General features: G+C 37.7%; 2 protein-coding genes across 2 annotated transcripts; both read right to left on the bottom strand.

The window, feature by feature from the left end:
- Positions 1-3,107: 3,107 nt before the first annotated feature.
- On the bottom strand, positions 3,108-3,825 carry cldn26 (claudin 26). The gene has a single exon (XM_053481759.1). The coding sequence runs from the start codon at positions 3,823-3,825 to the stop codon at positions 3,130-3,132; it is 696 nt and encodes a 231-aa protein (XP_053337734.1). The 3' UTR covers positions 3,108-3,129.
- Positions 3,826-7,987: 4,162 nt separating this feature from the next.
- On the bottom strand, positions 7,988-21,998 carry lztr1 (leucine-zipper-like transcription regulator 1). Its single transcript, XM_053481447.1, has 20 exons — positions 21,425-21,998; positions 21,263-21,325; positions 19,809-19,865; positions 19,145-19,224; positions 17,329-17,437; positions 17,156-17,236; positions 17,001-17,058; positions 16,726-16,865; positions 15,850-16,051; positions 15,587-15,697; positions 15,263-15,355; positions 15,018-15,113; positions 13,717-13,906; positions 13,106-13,275; positions 12,157-12,313; positions 11,630-11,756; positions 11,222-11,371; positions 10,479-10,584; positions 9,940-10,020; positions 7,988-9,563 (listed from the first exon to the last, which is right to left on the bottom strand). Exons 1-20 carry the CDS (start codon positions 21,595-21,597, stop codon positions 9,447-9,449), a joined length of 2,361 nt encoding a protein of 786 aa, XP_053337422.1. The 5' UTR covers positions 21,598-21,998; the 3' UTR covers positions 7,988-9,446.
- Between the last annotated feature and the right edge of the window lie 109 nt (positions 21,999-22,107).

Here is a 22,107-nt window from a genome sequence, read left to right as displayed (position 1 = left end):
ACTCACTCACTCACTTAATCACTCACTCATCTTTTATACCGGTTTATCCTGTGTTCGCGGGGACCTGGAGCCTATTCCAGGAGGCTTAGGGCACGAGGCAATACACAATATTCATTCAGTTATATTCCTATGTCTTGATGTCTTGTTGAAGATTTACATATATATATAATATATACAACTATATACAATAATATTATATATATACAATAATATTAAAATACTATTTTTACATTCACAACCTCTAATCTAAAGCATGCAGTGTCCCTCTAGTGCGGGTAATGAGAACTGCACAGTGCTGCCTCAGTGTAATCCAGCACATGATGATGATGATGATGGTGAGGAAGACACACCAATGTATTAAACTTCAAGGACAGAAGGACAAACGCATTTTATCCTGACAGATGTCGTTTAGTTCAATTCAATCACGCAATGGCCTATAATGCTACATTACGATCGAGCAGACGTGGCAAGCCATAAGGGCCATAAACAAATAGTAAAAGAGGGAAGTGCGCTGATAAATAATGGATGAGCTTGAGCAGCCAGGCTGAATGTTAATGTTGGAGCCCTGCGATGGAGCGCTTTCTCCAGCTGACGGCTCATGCAAAGCCGGTCAATAAGCAAAAATTATTTATAGCTATCGACACGGAGCACATATGTTGCGAGGTGGCTGCTGGGTTGGTTGCTTAATAAAGCCTCAGAAGAAGGGAGAAAACTGTTAAAGTCTCTATTGGGACTGGTAGGAAGGTTTTCATTTTGCATGATAGAAGTTGTTTGTTTGAAAAAGTTTATTGCATCTAACTAAGAGCTGTATGGTTGTTCAGTGGTTTGATTAATTGAATTAATGGGTCACAATTGAGTCACACTTCTAAAAATATCTACAGAAACCTACAAATGTTAAGAGCGTTATCAAAAAATACAAGCCGTTTTTGTTTTTACGAGAGTATTTCTTCTTTAGGGTTTATTGGCAATTGGTGCAATACTGCCACCTAGTGGACTGGAGCTGTAGCAGAAGCTACGCAGCTATTATCCAAAATTCACTTTTAGTCATTTTCTGATATTCACTCTTCTGTTTTTGTATTATGCCAGGAGCATAAACAAACCAATTAGACCTTACCCCTAATATGACCTCATATAAGGGAACACTCTCCCAGCTCTATTGCTCAGCTCTGCTCTTCATCGGAAGAATGCTTAAATACCTTGTTTGAGAAACACACCAGATTATACAGCTGGGGTATAATCACACACACTTTGGGGAATCTCTGAGACCTGTGTTTACTTGTTAAGAAAATAGTAAAATAGGGGACCTTTAAATAGTTTGTAATATTCTAAAATCTATAAGAAGCGTATTAGCTTCAGACAAAACAGACAATAAACATTATGTTATCAAAGTAAATTAAAATCCTCAACACCCAAAATTAAAATTAGAATATCATTAGAATATTAAAATGATAATCTTTACAGTCACAGCTTTAAAATTAATGGGCTTATTAGGATTTAATATTGTTTCTGTGATAACAGCGCATTCACAGGGATGTGCATGACACAAGTGCTACATGCAAAAAAAAATGCTGAAAGAAGTCTCCAGTTTTAGTGCTTTTAAAGTTTTTTATGTACAAGATCTCTATGGAAATGCTATTCAGGGGAAAAGACATTTTAATCATACAAACATTGATTATTCTGCTTATTTTTGATGGATTTTACCAACTGAAAACATCAAAACCAAGTGAATGTCATCCGCATAGGCCTCAATTTTTTACCTGGGCTGAACGGTTAAACGGTTGCCATGTGGTTTCTTTTTCCGTTAATGGACTCGAAACACTTAGAACCAGCTACTGTTACACACACCTGTACAGCTGCTTCAATACTGTGCTTTCAGCCAACCTACTGAATGTCCTACTTTTTGAGCAATGCCAGGATTACAGTCTGATTGTAAAGCAAATGCACACCTGTGCCTCACTCGTCCTCAGTCACCCTTGAACATTAGACGTCCTGAAAACTCGGTCATGTGTCTTACCTGTATTTTTTTTTTTAAAGCTGAAAAAGAAAAGAAAATCAGAATTGTCCTGCACCTAATTTACACAACGCTGCTGTCTTTCTCCTGTACTTTAAAAAAAAAATTTATGATGTGATATTATATAGTGCAGCCAATATTTCTGCAAATCTAACCATCAAAGTATTTTTGTCACATGGTAAGTTTCCCTACCTCGCTAGTTGGATACATTGTGGTTGGTCAAATTTTGGAAATATGTACTGTTCTTTATTAACAGAAGTACCTTCATTAACAGAAGTACATTCTGTTGAGGAATGTTGATAGAATTATCACAAGACAAAATGCTATTAGTTTGATGTTTTGTAAAAACTTGTAGGCCAACCAATTTTTAAAAACCACATCCATTTTGTTTTATTATTATTATTTCTTTGAGGATCCTCTCACATATTCCTCCTATTGCCACTTACCTGTTCTTACCTATTCCACCGACTGCTGGGGCAGGGGTATTGTAGTGGTTGCTGGCATTGAATTACTGATCAGGAGGTCCCAGGTTCAAACCCCCACCCCCACCAAGTTGGCATTGATCAAGGCTCTTAACCCTCAACTGCTCAGACGTATAATGAGATTAAGTTGCTTTGGATATATAGATAAGGGCATTTACCAAATGCTGTAAATGTACCTGACTGATAATTCAAATGAAGATGGTTTTACAAATAGAGTTATAAGAAACTGAATAAACCTTGAGATCAAATGTAATCCTAACTTTCATCTTACTAAAATTCTGCAGGCATTGCGAGTGAAATGTGTGAGACCATGTTCGCTCTTACCAAATTTACTACTAACAAGCTAATTAATATGTTCTGAGTAAAGGAAAAGATGGGAAATACAGGATAAAAAAAAAAAAAAAAAGCTCAGATGGCTTATAAACAAATAAATAAATATTCTGAATACTTTGCCAAACTGAAGTGTCTTCCAAATGAAACAACCCCTGAAAGCTGTTACTGTTTACTCAAATTTAATGAGCACAAACAAGTGTGGGTGACAAAAATACTTAAAACAAGCACAAACATTAAATTTGAGTCATTCCATAATGAATTCATCATTGTATCATACTTCACAATGGAAAATGAAAAATAAATCTATAAGACCTCTGTCTTTAGGTAGTGTTGAGTCCTATGTTGAAGTTCATGAGTAGGTGAAAAGATTTCCCTTTGCTGTTTGACTTCGTGGTTCCTCATGCACACTGCCACAAAAAGGAAGGATCCTCCAATGACCAACAGAAGTCCTGAGAACCAGGCGGAGAACATGGCCTCACCGTACTCCCAGCGCGGCATCACGTCAGGAAAACCCTCATCCCAGAACTCCACCACCATCACATATGCAATTAGTGAAACGGGTGCCAGAGTAGTGAGTCCTGACACCCAGATCAGCACACCACCGAGGATGAGGAGTCCTCTCTTTAGCCTGGCACGGCCAGCCCCGATCTCAACGCCATCAAGTCCAAAAAATGCTGCCAACACGCCGAGGAAACCGGTCACAATCGATAAACACATGAGAATCCTTGAGGCGAGCGTGACAGGAGGCAGCGCGAGAAGAGACTCGAAGGCTTTGCAATGGAGACCCACTTCCTCGGTGAAAATGCAAGTATGCCACAGACCTTCGTACCAGTTCTCCATCTCGTTCAGCTCTGAGTTCATCGTCTTCCATAGCGGCAAAAACGTAGTAATGAACGTCGTAACAAGGCCACCAAAAGCCACAAAGAGTGACGCTCTCTGTACAATCTTAGTGGTTAGAATCACCATCGTCACTCCTGGTTCCTTCCCCGGTTTGTACATCTCAGAAAGTCTCTATCCAACTGATTCTTGCTTTAATTTGTCTCTCCCCAGGAACCAGAGAGCCCAGCCCAGCCCAGCCCAGCCCGACTCCTCATCATCAGGTGTTTTAATAAGAGAAGCACGCAGTAATCCTTAAACATGGCCTTGCACAAGAGCCGTTCTGTTTAGCTGAAGTGATGAATATCATGGAGGACAATAAGGCCTTTTAAAAAGTTGAAGATAGGTCTAGATTTGAATCCGGTTGGAGCGCAAAGAGCCTCCGCAGGGTGAAACTTGAGCAGGTCAAGGATGAATTCACAATCAGGACAAAGAGACAAGGGGGTTATATTGACGCTTTAGGCAAATCTGGATATTGAAAATAACTAATTAAAGACAAAACAGACAAAAGAATTATTGGAGCTACATGTGGAAATATTTTTGAATATAAGCAGAAGCATTCCTCACTCTAATAAATGTGTAATTACTTTAAAAAAAAATTTTTTTAAGAAATGAAGAAGAACATTATCAGAATGAAACAGGAGTTAAAAGAAGGTTTGGCTTTAGGATTCCTGAAAACTGCTACATCGACTGCACTAATTTTATTTGTGATCTGATGCTTACACAGAGCTCTCGGTTAAAGTGGAACATTAATATGTAAACGCTAGATTTAACATTTATAAACCTTAGGGTAAAAAATTATAACAGAACGTCCTTAGTAGCAAATGTTCTTAGAACTGCAACATTCAGAGACATGCTGAGCTGCTAATAACATGAGATTTTTAGCTGGTTTAAAAACTTATTAAAAAAGAACCTTAATTCCTTAAATCATATTCAATTCCATTATAACTAAGAGTGAAAAGTGACATTAAATCATCCAGCTTTAGTGTTAGCTTTACACAGAACATGAACTGAAGCTAGCTAAAACCAGCTACTTCTGCAGCTAATCCCTGAATTTAGCTAGCATAAAGAGAGTCGAGCTACAAACCAGCTATTATGTTAAGCTAGCTGTTATTACACAAACTAGACAAATTTGAGTAAAAATATAAAAAAAAAAATGTAACTAATTGCTAGTGTGTAAATTTGTATTGATATACTACTGTATAGTTTTGTTTGCCTTTGTGTGTGTCTTTGTTTTTGTTTTAGCTGTTTATCTGCATTTTTGTGGTAGCTAGCATTTAAGTTAATGCAGCTAATCACAGAAGACATGGAGACATTTAACAAATAATTAAATCAATGGAAAAACAAATTCCCAGTCCTTCTTGACATTAGGGTTAACAAACAAAATAAGTTTGTGAGGGATTTGGATTTTACTGAATTAAATAAAAATGTGTAGTGCAAATAAAAGAAAAACTGAAGTAATACAGATAATTAAAAGCTTACTTAAGTATTTGAGGCACCAGGTCTGCTTTTAAATATAAATGACATTAATAGGAATGTTTCCCTGTTTTCTCCCTGTGTTTGGTGGGTTTCCTCTGGGTACTTTGGTTTCCTTCCACAGTCCAAAGACATGCCTATGTTTCGTAGTGTGTAAATAGCATGGTAGTGTGTGTGTGTGTGTGTGTCCTAAGAGGTGTACCCCGCCTTGTGCCCCAAGTCTCCTGGGATAGGCTACAGGCCTCCCGCGACCATGTATTCAGGATAAAGCGGTATGGTGAGTAAGTATAAGTGAAACACAAGTGTGTTAAATAAAAAATCTAATAACTCACACTATTAGCATATTTCCTAAGATTAATCAAAAAAAGGATTTATGATACTGAAAAACTCAGCGACTGAATATTAGGTTTATTTATGCGTTCAATACTAGGCCAGAGATTCCTTAGCACAAATTACTCCATCAATATGGCATGAGATGGAGGCGATCAGCCTGAGGAGTTTTTTTACGAACAGGTTGCTTTTAAAGCAGCCTTCAGCTTGTCTCCACTATCGGGTCGAGTGTTTCTCATCTTCCTTTTGACAATACTCCATAGATCCTCTCTGGGGTTCAGGCGCATGGCTAATCAAGCATAGGGATCTCATAGTCAGCAAACCAGGAAGTGGTAGTTTTGGCACTTTGATCAGGTGCTAATTCCTGCTGAAAAAGGAATCTGTATGTCGATAAAACTTTTCAGCGGACAGAAACATGAACAATGTACTGTAAAGTCTCTTGGTAGACAGCTGTGAATACAGTGGACCAACACGAGCAGATGACTTGGCTCCCGAGTTCATCACTGACTGTGAAAACTTCACACGGGACTTTAAGCTACTCGGATTCTGTGCCTCTTCACTATTCCGCAAAATCATTTGGATCCATTTCAAACCCTTAACATTAAAATTACTTGGGGTTTAGGCACTCCTTATACCTCTGGGCAGCTCTGGCCCCTCAGGGCATGTCTCCACAAGACCTTTGGAGGTGTGCTGTGGTGTCTGGCACTAGGACATTAGAGGTGGATCTTTCTGGGGGGCACCCCAAGGCTCAATCGGATTGGAATCTGGGGAATTGAAGGTCGTATTAACAACCTTGAAGTCTTGGCAGGCTGTGATGCACCATTGTTTTCTGATACCTTTCTGTTTTTTTTTTTTTTGGTGATTTGTTCTACTGTACATTGGCTTTTCTGTGGGTTCAGGCCAGAAGGACTGGCCTTTGGTCCAGCGGGCATAAATCAGCCTTGGATGCCCATTACCCTGTTAACACGTTTAATGGGACATAAATGATAATCAGTGTTATGGCTGATTGGTGTATACATTAATGTATATACAGTGATCCTGTTTGGACAAAGAGGACTGTGGTTCAAATACATTTCTCTTTTATTTTTTTTAAACACATAGAAAAGTTTCTTTTTGTTTTAAAGATTAATCTCCATGCTGCAGACAACTGAATCATAAGCAGGGCGATGATAAAAGGTACGAGTAGCACAAGCAGAAAGCAGGAGTGCAGAATAGTCAGGTTTAGGAAAAAAATCATAAGGTTTATTCCTCCACTCCCAATACCTATAATCTTATACAATAACACACATGACTTAACTGTTCTTAGATCAGAATACAAGACCATTGTTGGTCTCTACATCTCTGTGATAATTGATTGCCAATAAAGAATATTTTGCTCATATTACAAAGTTCAGTTGCAGACTCAAACATACAGTGTGACAGATTGGACCAGTTGCTGTCTTTGTGACGAAACACATGGCAGGTCATTCTTACAAGAGGACGTTTCAAATGACATTTTAAATGAATAAGACAATGCAATGCATCCCTGCTACTGATTCTATGGTTTAGATTTTAGTTTTGCACAATTTCAGTAGTCTGTGGATACCATCAAGATAGAAAGTTTTCTCAGTACGCTGGAACCATGATCAGACTGCCTGCTTCATGTCTGAAACGCTGGTATCCCAAGAACTTCTATAATGGCCCATGTGGAAGTGGTATGGCGTGAGGTGAGGAGTGTATGAGGGTTGTGGCAATGATGTAATTTATGTAGAATGCATGAAGTAACAGTTAGTGAATTCTAAGTTCAAGTCAAATTTATGAGAAAGAAAATTTTTGATTCACTGTCTAACATTTTTTACATTTTTCATTGAAAATCAGATTCACTTTGCCAAATTCAACAATGAAGTCATGCCGCATTTAAAATCAGACTGCCGTTTTTACAGCACTTTTTAATTTAAAATCACAGTTCCAAGAGAAATTTAAAATAATGGTCCACATACTGCTTTCATTAATGTGATTTCTTTTATGTGTTTGTGTGCCAGTGCTGAAGCCCTGAGGCTTTGGGTGGCCTGAATGTCCCTCTCAGGTCTAGTTGCACTTGCTGGCAGTGGTGTTTAAGCGCACAGACTCACACCATCAATGAGCCTCTTTGTGCTTCTGTCCAAAATCCCTCTTTCATTCTGTCTTTTGTTTCGTCCTCTCCATCCAAGAATCAGCAGAGAGTCATAGGTAGAAAGATGGTCATCATTTAGACAAAGAAACAACTAAAACACTGTTGCAACTGCAGAAAGCATTAGAATTCCTTTGGAATAGCTGGTAGCTACAGTTATCAGATCTACAATGTCTTGCAGAAGTTTTAAATAAAACAGTGCATAAAATCAAACATAAAACAAAATATGTAAAAGTAATTATCAGTGCATAAGTATTTATCCCCACTAATACCTAATTGAAACCTCTCGAGAATGACTCACAGTTTAAAAGATGTAAATGAATGACCAGATGAAATGGTTAAACTTTTATTAAGGAAGTTATCCAGATACACTAAAGTCTACTTAAGGTCTCTGCAGTTAATATACAAATCATACAGTACCAGAATTGTGAAGCTGTACATATTTATTTAAGTTAAAGTCATATAACTGCAAGCAGAAACATTTAGAAGTGGAAAAAAGTATATTTTAGGAATAAATAAATCTCAGGATATAATATTTACATTTGCAGTATAGAAAACATTCACAGATTCAAAGCACTTAATAGGACTGATTAATGTGTAAAGAGAGTGTTAAAGTTATTGATATTAAACAGTTGTCGGTTATAATCATTTATGTATTTGGCATTATGATAAGTATACAAGTTTTGTTTTAAGTTTGTAAAGAATTATTTTAAAGAACCCCTGAACTTGAAAACAAAACTGGCTTGTTTAATGTGTTTTTTATAATGCACTAAAATAGTGAGAAAGAGAGAAAGAAAGAAAGAAAGAAAAAGTCACTCAGATTGTAATGTCAGAAGTGAATTGTACCAAACAGGTCTGATATGCAAATGATAAGATGCCTGAAAGGTACTAGTGTATCGAAGCAGTCAGTCATAGGAGCTACACTACAATATATGGCAGCAATTTGTGGACAGCTGACCATCACACCCATATTTACTGTACTCTTTGAAGTTCTGTCAGACTTAGTCATTATTGGCTCTTATAATAAACTCCACTCTTCTTAGAAGGCTTTTCACATGGATGTCATAATTTGTATTCGTTCAGCTACAAGTGCATACCTGAGCTCAATCAGGTTTTAATCAAATAGTCTCCTGCTCATCTTGGTTTGTGCATGGATGCATTGTCATGTCAAAAATGTTTTGAGTGCAAGTGAAGGGAAACTGCAACGCAAACATATTCTATACAACTGTGAGCTTCGAACTTTGGGAAGGATGTAGGTATTACTGACAGTTGCGCACAAACTGTTGGCCATATAGTATATGGAATGGCATGGTGTTATTGGACAATAATCTAATCTGCGTGAAAGTTGATTATTCTCTTAGAACAACATGCCCCATAGTGTTTTACTTCACTTATACCACAGTTATTTGCCAATAATCACAGCGTCAGGTCTTTCCAATTTGCATTTTTATAATTACAGGAATTAACATAATGTAATTCGAGTTTTCAGAATTTACAGAAGGACATTTTTTTCTTACCTAAACATAGATTAAAATATATTTAATTAGTTGTTCAGGGATTCTTTAAACCAGTTAGCATGTTACAAAATGAACGTGTTAATACTGTGCATCTGTCAGGAAGTAAACCATGCATAGAGTTTTCCACAGATTCAAGTTGTTAGAGGAAAAACGAAGCAAGCGAGGTGGGGGTGGAAGAGAGGAAGGGAGAAACGACAGAGACACTGCATGAGATGAATAAATAAACAGGTGAGGTGAGAAGAGACGAGACGAGACCAGACCAGGAGACATGCCTATATATCGGAGCTCATCTCAGCACACTGTTTATCTGATATGTGTGATGCCAGGGACTCTATGATGTCCAACAGCAGCGGCTGGCTGAGCGATCGTAGGTTGGGGAGCTTGGACACCTTTAGGGGAAGGAGAGCAGAGCAAGAAAAGAATAAAATGACAGTAAACAAAGCAACACAAGGCAAAAAATAAATAAATAAATAAATAAATAAATAAATAAATAAATAAAGGAGCAAATTAAACGTAGCAGAATAAAAATGGAAAACAAAAAATATTGCACTAATACTGAGTTCTGGCGCTTTCATGCTCCATGCAAACGCTCGGTACTGTATTGATCATATCGAGTGCCAACGACCACGGTAATCTGATTTAGATGCAGGTCGGATTTAGGTTGCAGATCCTGCACTGATTAGAAGTGACAGTGAGATGAAGAAGGCTTTAGCCGTGGTCAGGTAACCAGCACAGCCGCAGTGCCTCGCTCAGCAGTACACCCACCTTGATAAACTGGTGCACTATAATATGCAGACAGTGCTTCTTCATGTCCAGAGCCTGAGTCTTATCCGCGGCCTCAAGGATCTGAAAATATAAAAAGAACAGAAATATACAAGGTCAAATGCTTTGTATATTAAAAAAAAAAACAAAAAAAAAAAAAAAAACACAGGCCTTTTCAATCTGTTCATAGGTTCATTTATTGCAACAACCTACTGTAACCGATTTTAACCTATTAATTCCTTACAAAAAGAGTTAATGAAGTATTAATTTTCACTGTCACATATACATATATATAACAGAAATGCTGAAAACAATTATATCCGTGTCCTATTATATCAGAGAGAATCTATGCCTCCAAAGCCAATGTAGGTTTTATTTTATTCACCTGTCTGGTTATTTGCAGCGTGAACGCTGTATATAAAGAAAAATGTCTCGTGCAAAAATGTGACATGATCTAAGTCTCTCTCCAGTAAGAGCGTTCCTGCTATTTTTAGCAGGTTGTGTCTCATTTGCTGTTTGTAAGCGATCCACCTAGGTCTTACCTGCAGGACGTTCTCCACAGTGACGTTCATCTCCAGGTTCTGCTTGCAGTAAGCCTGCAGCCTGTTGTTCGAGAAACCGTAATAATACGGGGCTGCAAACAAATACCTGTACTCGGATTAAGGATGAAAAACAGAAAGATATGTGTATTTGCCTACTAATGTTTGTCTAATTATATTTTCTAATTAGACAAAAATTTGATTGGATTACAAGCACGTTTCCAGAACGAATTATGCTCGGTATCCAAAGTTTACCAGTAATTAAAGACAAAGCACTTGTATATCAAAGCACTTGTATATCAAATTGTATATCAAATTTAGCTATAAGAAATAATGGTAACTTTGATGATTTGTTCCACAGCCCAAAAATAATTATATAAAAATAAGTAATACAAAATATAAAGTGAATATTAAACAAATTAACCTGCACTTTTAAGTCACTACACTTTTGCACACAAAATAAAAAAATGCTTTACAAATGTTGCCTATACGAGTGACGAATGCGCACTAAGACCAAGCATGGGAGACAAAGAGAAGAACCATTGGCTCAGTTGTGATCATGTGATGTTCAGCAGACAAAGTTTATACAGTGAAACCTCGGACTGCTTGTTTCAAACCATGTGCCAGATCAACCATTATTCTACCACAATAACTACCACAAGTTCTCAACATTTTAGGAATATGCATTTAGAGACGGTGGAATAAATTAATCTTTCATCATGCTTCGTCAACGGTTAAAAGGATACAGCGAGTCCTCTGGAGGCATGTTGACGTCTCCGTAATACACGTAGCGCAGCATGGAGTCGAAGGCCTGTTTGCTCGGCACCATTTCCCCTATGGAGATGTTCACCTGTCCATCTTCGGGCATGAACGAGCGGAACATCGCCTCGAAATAGCTGGAGAGAAAAACAACAACTGATCAACCTCTATTTTACTCTAACTTAATTAATAACTTAATTCATATTAATAAATTAATAATAAAGAAAGTATTGACAAAATATAAAGAACAAACCTATTAGAGTAACTACTGACTGCACAAGTCTGGTATAAAATAAATTACCTTCTGACCAACCAGCTTTGAGATTTAGCAGGATTCTGCTATTAAAAATAAGATTATTATACACAGATCTTATTTTTGAATAATAAAGGGGTACCTAGAGCGGGCTGCCAGGATAGCTTTATGTGCTGGCCGAGGATGGCCGTCCAACAGCAGGATGATGTCACAAAATTCCAGCCCCGCCCCTTCCAGGTAAGCCTTCATGTCCTGGACCAGAGACGTACCTGTGTAGCAAAGTACCAAAACAAACAAACAAAATAAAAAATTACACTAAAAAAAAAAATAAAATAAAAAAATCAGGACTCTTGAAGTTTGTAGCTTAGTATTATAATTTAAAGTACTCTCAAAAATTTAAAATGTACAGTACTGTGCAAAAATCTTGAGCACCCCCCTGATGACTTTATACTAAATTAAATTACATACATTAAATTACAGAAACTGGAACTAATGTTTTAATGTGACATGCTGCAAAGTGCCTAAAAATACAATGTTGAAATTACCTGTTTATGTTAAACATTTGTGGCCAAACTAGTTATGTATGCTACTGTATGGTAATGTGTGCACAAATGTTTGACTGTATAATGTATGTATGTATGTATGTATGTATGTATGTTACAGGCCTACCGATATCGACCGGCTGATCAGAGTAGACCCTGGGAGGGGGCTGCTGTTTGCGTCTCACGATCTCCACGATGAGAGGAGTGGAAAGATGCTCGAACTCCTTGGTCATAATCACCTGATTAAAGTGAGTCTCCTTCACCACAAAGTTCAGGCAATGCTCCTAAGCAAACAATAATGAAAGGGAAAAAATTTTCAGGGAGTTATGGATGTGTGGATTATTTTGTGGGTTTATAGACTTTTCAACAAGGTTAAAAAAAACAAATGTGTATCTAGCTTACTGTGAAGCTGCCTTATGACAGTGGCCCTGCTATACAGTGAGTCCTCGACTTACGAACAAGTTCCGTTCTAAAAAGACGTCCGTAAGTCAGATTTGTTCTTAAGTCTGACAAAGCGAGTCCTGTACACCTTTTACACAAATATACAATGTAAAGTTTTAAAAAACCCAGGTCCACACTCCAAATTGCGAGGGGAACCTTGGTGACACAGAGGGGTCAGGTGACCTTATTTAAGGAGAGTCCGGGAAGACGGCAGATGAGGACAACGCTGCATGGTGTTTACTAAGTGCTTGGACGGACGTTTCGGACTGTGAACATGAAGATTTTACTATTAGGAAATTAGGATTATTCACCATCAGCACAGCTGTACAGGACAGCCATTTTCCACTTTAGACATTTTATACATTCACTTACACACAAAAAATATTGTGTAGAATTTTAAATATTGGTATCTGGTGCATTGCAGTGTCTATTTTTTTTGTACAGTACACGTGAGCTACTTCCACTATTTGTTTCGCATCTATGTTAATATAACATATAATGTTCGTAGATCCATGGCCTATTCGTATCTGTGGAAATTAGTAACTCGAATGCTCGTAATCTGGGGTACACAGTAAAGACAGTGATGTTTAAGTAGTGTTGTAACTCTTGTAACTCTGTGCTAATACTCTAGTCACCTTGAGCTGGTCGAGCTGCAGTTTGTTTGCATTCTCGCACACACTGAGGACGTTCTGCAGGTCAACCGAGGCCTCGATGTACTGCACACACAGCTGCTCCAGCCGCGAAAGCTTGAAACTCAGGGCAAGTTTATATACGTCCATGATCAACAGGACATCTTGAACATGGCCTGAGGGAGAAGCAGAGAAAAGGGAAGTGGGGTTGTTTAAAGGGTATCATGCAATAAGTTTATTTTTTTATATAATATTTTTGTTATTATATGAAAGTGAAACAGGACGGTTAGGGCACGCAGCTTGTGCATATGAGGATCATTTTCACTGTTGCTTTTAAGTTTTGTTTTTTTTTTCCTTCAGGACCTAGTGAACTTTAGCTGTACTTCCATCTATTTTAATAAAACTTTGTTAGTTACTGCAGATTACAGAGTTGATTCTTTGTGTACCCAAACAGTTTGGGGTAAATGTTTCTGAAAACCCAAAATGAAAATACTCAAAGGGTTTAGAAATTCTTATTTAAAATGGGGGAAAAAAAGATTACAGGCTTAATTGATAATTAGATCATTTTATTCCTGACATTTTGTCCGTTTCATGTGAAATGCTTGGTAAGTACGGACCTCGGCGTGGATACTGGATCTTATCTGTGTACAGGAACTGCATCAGCACTTCAAACGGCTGAGCCTCGGCTTCTCTGATAGACACCTCCAACATGGGAGGACCCCCTGATGGCCTCGCAGTGCTTAAGCTGTCCTTCTGTCTGCCTGCTCCAGACTCATCGCTGTCCTCGCCAGCCTCATGCTTACTCCTCTGCAGAGCGAGAAATACAAACGAAGAAAAGAAAAAATATATATATAAGGATGCTCCTCTTCAAATTTACATACCACTTGGGGTGTTCAAGTCAAACTGGGACTTTTGAGAGTAAAAACTCGGATACCATCATGGTAGAATTTTTCCTGAAATGCTGGCCTCCCAGGAACTCCTTCAGCAGCTAAAGACATGTGGAAATGGCGTGAAGCGAGGCTCTGAGCCACCTTATCCTGGACCGTCATTCACGGACAGTTTTACAGAAGTAAAAACTGTGGCTAAGACTCATCACCAAACTGTGCTTGAAGTCTTCTGTAAATGTTTAATCAGTTTTACATCTTCATTCACCAGAAATGTCATCATGAGTCCCAGTTTGACTTGAACACCCTTACATGAGTAAGAAAATATCTGTTTAGACTGATTCTACAGCAATGAAGAAAGAAGGAATTGTAGCCAAAACATATACAGAAATTTATACCCACTTTAGAAAAAGAGAGGGGAAATTTTTTATAATGTATATTATGTTAATACAATAGTACTAATATCATATTACTATCATAATATCACAAATATCAATATATAACATACAGCAACAGATTTTGCATGTTATAATATAAACCGAAAAGCAACTAATTTGGGCTGAGGAGTGTGTCTGGGTGAGTGAAAGTGTTTTCAAAAACTCTTTCAAACGATGGTCAGAAACATGGTGACAAAAAAATTGCCAAATGAACAAAAAGGACATGAATAAAGGCAGTGCTTAATAAATAAAACAAAAAAAAATTTTAAGAAATCATATAAATTAATCAATCTGGTTTCAATTTTTTTTATATATGTTAAGTCTTCTGGTTGTTGTTCCAGCTTTAGGCTTCAAAAATGAAAAAATTTGAGTCGGATTAAAAAACCAATTCAAAGTCGGATTCACTTTCTCACCACAACTAAATGCTCAAGATCACATGACTCAGTTGGATTCAGACCGGTTCTTCCGGTCCACACCTCAGTGAGTAAGTGTGACTGATTTGTCCCTATCTGTCTAAAGACTGAAGGTACAGGCAAGGTAACAGACTCAACACTGCGTTTATAAAAAGTGACATTGCCACTGTAATCTCAGGCTGACTTGTTTCTGTCGATCTCTGGCCTGGAGTATCTTCTTCCTTAGCCACTGACATCGTGCTGTTACTATGGCGATATGGCCCAGAACCCTCTCCTCCCTCTGGAGATAGCAAGTCAGAAAGAGAGAGACAAGGTATTTACATTCGGATACATGTGACTGACATACTGTATGGATGATGTCATAAAAAATTATTATAGGTATTTTTCAGGAGTGAATAGTTAATGAATTATTATGGGATGCACACAAACCTCTCCTAGGATAAACTCCACATCGCAGAACTGTCTGTTTTCCCACAGCTTTCCGTAGTCTTCATGAAGGGTGCACTTCGGATAACAAGAGAACTAGAAAAACAAGATTTTTTTTTTTCATTGCAATCATTAATACATTGCTGCTGTATAAGTAGAATAAAACTTTCGGACATAATGATCAAAAAACAGTCATGACTATAATAATATAATTAATATGATATATAAAATGATAAGACAATTATTTTCCTATAACCCTATGTCCCTGTTATATTTTACTTCTTACCTTAAAGTAATTTAGATATTTTTTGATATTTTTGTGCTCACCTGAAACCTGTACATCTCTCCACTGCGAACGTTGTTGTCGACCGTTCCCCCGAAAATGTACATGGCATCGTGGATCACTGCTGCTGCGTGGAACAGTCTCCCGCTAGGCATCTGAGAGAAAACATTGCACATGTAAACTATGAGTAAAACTAGCACTGGTAGAATTTAACTCATCTCTAACAGACTTACTGTCTAAAATGTGAATCAAAAGATATTAAGTTCTTCTAGAGCCCATCACTACACATGATGGTTCATGACGTTACCTCACTGTCCGCGCTGGGCTGAATCACCTCCCAGGTCTGAGAGTCCACATCATAGCAGTGCAGCTCGTTAGGCAGTGTGTTATCCGCCGCTCCACCAAACACGTACAGGTGGCGGTCGAATGCTACCATGGTGTGGCCATAACGCCTCTGCGGTGGCGGCGGGGAACCTCTGAGTAAATGCTCTGTGGGGATACGGGTCCACCTGTGAGGAAAACACAAAACTTTAGGAAGCATGTCCAATTTAATTAAAAGAAAAACAAACAAACAAAAACATTTTTTATGTGCATCTGATTCAAAAACAGATTTGAGTGTATTTGATTCAACAAGCACAAGTATCCAATTCTGATTCATAAATACACTCGATTCATAAAGTATCTCCGAACCATAAGGCACATCTGATTACTGAAGGACATCTCTTTCAGCACGTGTATCAGACTGATGTGTATCTGGTTCAGAACCTGCATCTGATTCAAGAAGCTCAACTGATTTACTCACTCACGCATCGTCTATACCACTATATCCTAGGAGACTGTGAGCACGAGGCGGGGTACACTTTGGACAGGGGTGAGGGCACACACACACACAATTTGGGAATGCCAATTAGCCTAATTTAGTCTTTGGACTATGGGAGGAAACCGGAGTACCCGAAGGAAAACCACGGGGAGAACATGCAAACTCCATGCACACTCCCACAAGATGAGAGACAGGAATCGAACCCAGACCCTGGAGGTGCAAGGCGACAGGGCTAACCACTAAGCCACCGTGCCACACAACTGATTCATTAAACGTATCAACAAAATTGTGATTGAGTGAGCGTATTTGATTCAAGAAATGCATCAGAATTTTCTCCAACAGATCCATCTTTAGCACACTCACATGTGACCGTTAAACTCAAACTGGAAAAGGTTGTTGGTGATTTTGGCTCCACTCTGGCCGGAGAAGACGAACATCTTGTCGCGGCACACGGCTACCGGGAAGTTACAACAGGACGGGGGAATCTCGCCGCTCTGCTCGATCTGCACAGACGATTGTTATTTTGTAGAAACTCATTAAAGTACCATTTTAGCAAATCAAATATAGTAAAAGCTTACACTAAAGCAGTAAAAGCTGTGGTTAAAACCTTACACAAAAGTGCTAAAATGCTTACACACCTCCTCCCAACAAGCCTGCTCCCGATCCTGCAGCCCGATAGTCCACATGTCATTCAGCCTGAGATTATATGAAATTATTATTATACACAATACTAAATATATTACCAAAGACAATGTTTTTTTTTTTTTCCATAAATCAGAATCTTTAAACCTACCTTGCATTTCCATCATAACCAGCAAAGATCCACAGCTTATCGTTATACACCGTGGCCCCGTGAGCGGAACGCGCTACTAACCTGGAACGTTCAGAAAGATTTAAGAAACTGCGCAGAAGTCTAATAACCCCCCCAAAAAAAACTTCATATGCATTTTTTCCTTTTTTCTTTACCTTCCCTCCACCTTCCACTCCGTCCACTGCCCCGTGGCAAACTTGTACTCGAACAGATCGTTTTTGTTTTTAAGGTTGGAGTTTGAATAGATATCTCCTGTATAGCCACCTAGAACACACACATTCATTCATTACAAAAAGAATAAAACATAAAAACAAAAAAACTTAAATTTTTTTACTGTATGCAATCACCTTTTGTAGTGCAACGTACAGTGAGGAAGAAAACTGTTGCGAATTCTCTGTGTGTGTAAGATGGTCAGGGACGCAAAATGTTTTTTTTTTTTTTTTACTTTGGGATGGAATTGAATATGAAAATAAAATAAAGTGAGTTTAGCAGAGTTACACTTGGGAAAGAGCGCCACCTGCTGAACAAAGAAAATATAACAGGATTTTTCTAAACATGCCTCTTAAATAGTGTACTATGAATTTATGTGTACAGAACAGATATTTGTATTATTTTATTTACTGTACGCTCTACATGATCGACGATTTGCAATTGTAAACGAAATGTATTTGTGTACTGTTTCTCATTCCATTACCTCATCTCATTACCACAGAGTGTTAAAAACTCGTCACGCTGTCGTGTTGTCGCTCTTGTTTGCACATTTGCATACATGTGCACTTTATGTTGTCTCTTTCTGTATAGGACTTAGATAGTTTCTAGTTTCGGTTAATTTATGATGTTTATCTGTTTTGTCTCAGCTAATTAGGTTCTTAGTTGGTTAGTTAGTTAGTTTTTGGTTAATTTATGTTGTAAATTGATGTTGTATGTAGCACCTTGGTCCTGGAGGAGCGTTGTTTTGTTTCATCGTGTACTGAATTGTATATGGTTGAAATGCTTGCTACCGAATATATGAAGTCACTTTCTTTAACAAAAATTATAAAGATCTATCTTTCTACCTATTTATCTATCAGTATTTTTAAAATTATACATTCTATGCAGTGATTTTCAATAGATTTTACATCCAGGAACACTTAAAATACTGTATTCAACATACTGCAAAATAAACTAATTAAAAAAAGAATTAATAAAATTTACTTGAAAATAATTAAGCTCTTTAAATATTAAAATTATATTTATTTCATTATAATTAATTTATTATTGAAGGTGTAGATCTTTTCTGATTTAAAATTTTATTTGTCACATACAGAGTCATACACAGTATGATGATATGCAGTGAAACGCTTTTACAACCCATGACCTAGAACAAAAAAAATAATAAAAGTATTTAAATTAAAAATATGAATATAATAATAAAAATGAAAAATAGAGTATGAAAAAAGAAAATGTTTAAATAAGAATATTAAATGACATAATATATAAAAATTATGCAATGTAGAAATTAAACTTTATGTACATTGGAAATGAAACGGAAAAGGAACGTCCAATCACGAGCAGAACAATGTGCAAATTCCAGTTTTATTTTTGTTTTATTCCTGTTTTAAAAACTCATTATTAAAATGTATTAGATTTGAGCATACATTATTTATACTAGGGACAGGAAACACGAGGGACCAGCCGATACGATATTATCGCGATACCTAGATGCTGACTTAATTTGTATATTGATTCTGTCTATCACAATTTTATAAGTATCCTGATTCAATATTATTATATTTAAGTTTTTGTTACAATTCTAAACAAACTGTCTTGCCTGCAAATGTGTGAATACTTTAGAGTGCACCATCTGTAGAATGGGATAGTTCCTTCTCATATGTGTGTTGGTTTGTTGTACTGCACAAACACTAGAAAAGAACGCAACAGGTGTGCACTGTATGTTGGAAGTAAAGTGAAAATAAGAGTTAATTGACCTACCAAACACAAACATGCTGCTTCCATACACTACAGCGGAGTGGTGATATCGGGGGGCGGGCGGAGTCCCGGTGGTAAACGCCCTGTTCAATAAAAAACAACAAACGTCTTAGTTTTTAAAAGCATGTTATATCAGTATTAATATCAACTCAGACAGCTTTAGTGCGATGTTTCTTAAAGTGTGAGCCTGGTGGGCTGTAAAGGTACTGAATGTGGACCATGAAAAGTTATTTACAATAATAATAATATAATAAATTACGAGAAGATGTTTTCGAACTGAGATGTGGCCTTTTTACATTTGGGAATGCTTGGTCTGTGATTGCTTGATGCCTGGTCATTTTCTCAAATTTTTCACTGAAGCTACAAAGCTCATGGAGACAAGTGGTGACGTCCTAGTCATCCAAAACCTGATCAAATTACACTAAAAAAAGAAAGTCATTCTGGTTGTCCAAAATGGCATCACATTGTTCTGGGAGTTAGGTTTAACAAACTGAGGGAAATATTCAGGTGAGAAACTGTCTGTTTTTAATAAAAAAAATTCTTTCATTTATATAAAAAAAAGTTTAATCTACAAAAATCTTTGAAAATTATATTGTGACATACTTTAATTACAATATCGATACCATCAATATCATATCATGAAATATTGGTGAAGATCTGTTCTTACCGACACCACGAGCAGTCCTTCACGTCGAAGCGTAGCAGGTCATTGAGCATGTTCTTCCTGTAAGAATGACAAAGTGTGAGACGATGCTGTGGTCACTCCCTCAACATTACTGTAATAATCATGCAAAACTCTTATACAGAAAGAGGTAAAGATGTATCTCATTCTTTTTTAAGGCAAATAAAATACTTTTTCGGGACTGAAAAGAAGGATATAAATATGCTACAAGCGTCTACGATAATCACATTAATAGCATGTTTGCTGATATTTATCACCTTAAAGTTATATAAAAAACACTTAAATGACAAACTCTATATAAATTCCTGACTATATGTAGACAGTCTGGCAAAAAAAGTATTTAGTCAGCCACCAATTGTGCAAGTTCTCCCACTTAAAAAGATGAAGGAGGCCTGTATTTTTTATCATAGGTATACCTCAACTATGAGTGACAAAATAAGAAAAGAAAATCCAGAAAATCACATTGTAGGATTTTTAAAGAATTTATTGGTAAATTCCTCGATAAAATAAGTATTTAGTCACCAACAAACAAGCAAGATTCCTGGCTCTCACAGACCTGTAACTACTACTTTAAGAGGCTCCTCTGTCCTCCACTCGTTACCTGTATTAATGGCATCTGTTATCAGTATAAAAGACACCTGTCCACAACCTCAAACAGTCACACTCCAAACTTCACTATGGCCAAGACCAAAGATCCGTCAAAAAACACCAGAAACTAAATTGTAGACCTGCACCAGGCTGGGAAGGCAATAGGTAAGCAGCTTGGTATGAAGAAATCAACTGTGGGAGCAATTATTAGAAAATGGAAGACCTACAAGACCACGGATAATCTCCCCCGATCTAGGGCTCCACACAAGATCTCACCCAGTGGGGTCAAAATGATCACAACAACTGTAAGCAAAAATCCCAGAACCACACGGGGGGACCTAGTGAATGACATGCAGAGAGCTAGGACCAAAGTAACAAAGGCTACCATCAGTAACACACTGCGCCGCCAGGAACTTAAATTTGAGCCTATCAAATGGGATAATTGAGGTAAAAAAAGGCTTCTGTTTGATAGGGAGCATAAAGAAAGGATTGTGAATCTTGGGCAAAAGGTCATGTGGTACGACGAGTCCAGATTTACCCTATTCCAGAGTGATGGGTGCATCAGCGTAAGAAAATGAATGGTGGAAAAAGTTATGAACGCATTTACGGGCTATTTTATTCCAAGATGATGAAACCAGGATGGTCAAAGCCAGGCCTTTGAATTCCTATAGAAATGCTCCAAAATCTTGTGTAGAGCCTGTTATAGCTGCAAAAGGGGGACCAGCTCCACACTGAAGTGTACGTATTTAGATACAATGTCATTGAAGTTTTGGACAAAAACATTTGTCCATATAGTGTATCATGGAATTACGTGCGTGAGGTGTACGTTTAATGGTTTTGTGGCTTCTCACCCGTTATCTCCTCCGAACACATAGATGGCATCTCTGTAAGCTACAACTGTGTGCTTGCTGCGTCTGTAAGGAGAAAAGGAAAGAAAAGAACACAAAGTCGATCATGCAGAAAACACTCATGCATGCATCAGTAACACAAAAGGTTTTTCCTCTGGACTTTACCTTGCACCAACAAACTCATCACAGGGTGGAAGTCTTCTCCAGCGATGTACTGTCTCGAAAGGCCCGAAGTTAAGGGTGAGATATTCCACACTGTCTGAGCAGCTGTGGTCGAAATCCACACTGGGAGCTACTTTGGATTTACAGGACATGGCTCCAGGAAGTAACCATGACATCCAGTCTGAACACAATCACTCACACTTAGTCCTGACACTTATTAGCCTGGCTAGCTCGAGCAACTAACTCACCTTAACTAACACACTCTGAGCACTTTCAGCCTCAGCAATCTTGACATCCTAAACCTGAAGTCATGTCTCATGCCTATGATCTCATGCCATACTGCTGGCTAGCTCACCTTTACAGGTACACACTTAGCTAAGCTAAGACAAACACATCCTTATTTCGCGTCCTGTAATATCTAACACGTCTAACAAACCCCAAAAAACATAATAGATTCAAATTAATATGTTAAATTCTAATGTCATCATAACTACTTAAACAATAATATCTAAAGACCCACAAAACTTACAGTCTAATATCTAGCTAGCTAGCTGCTTCCTTTCTTTGCCAAAACCTTTTTTTTCTTTCCACATCCGTTTTAAGACACACCCCGCCCACTACGCCCACTATTTCCTCTTGCTTTGTCGCGATGACGGAAAACGGGTGGAGGCAAACGCTTCCGGGTT

This window comes from Clarias gariepinus, chromosome 21 (assembly GCF_024256425.1).
Source record: "Clarias gariepinus isolate MV-2021 ecotype Netherlands chromosome 21, CGAR_prim_01v2, whole genome shotgun sequence".
In the NCBI taxonomy this organism is placed as follows: Eukaryota; Metazoa; Chordata; class Actinopteri; order Siluriformes; family Clariidae; genus Clarias; species Clarias gariepinus.
Note: the sequence above shows the minus strand (reverse complement) of the source record. Positions and strands in the feature narration are given on the sequence as shown.

Bases quoted from the DNA above. Each gene is read 5' to 3' on its own strand.
- cldn26 (XM_053481759.1), bottom strand. From the start codon at position 3,825: ATGTACAAACCGGGGAAGGAACCAGGAGTGACGATGGTGATTCTAACC.
- lztr1 (XM_053481447.1), bottom strand. From the start codon at position 21,597: ATGTCATGGTTACTTCCTGGAGCCATGTCCTGTAAATCCAAAGTAGCT. The intron at 15,114-15,262 runs GTTTGTGTGCAT...TGCTATCTCCAG, and splicing joins TGGAGTTTATCCTAGGAGAG to AGGGAGGAGAGGGTTCTGGG. The intron at 13,907-15,017 runs GTCAGCCTGAGA...CTCGCTCTGCAG, and splicing joins CCAGAGATCGACAGAAACAA to AGGAGTAAGCATGAGGCTGG.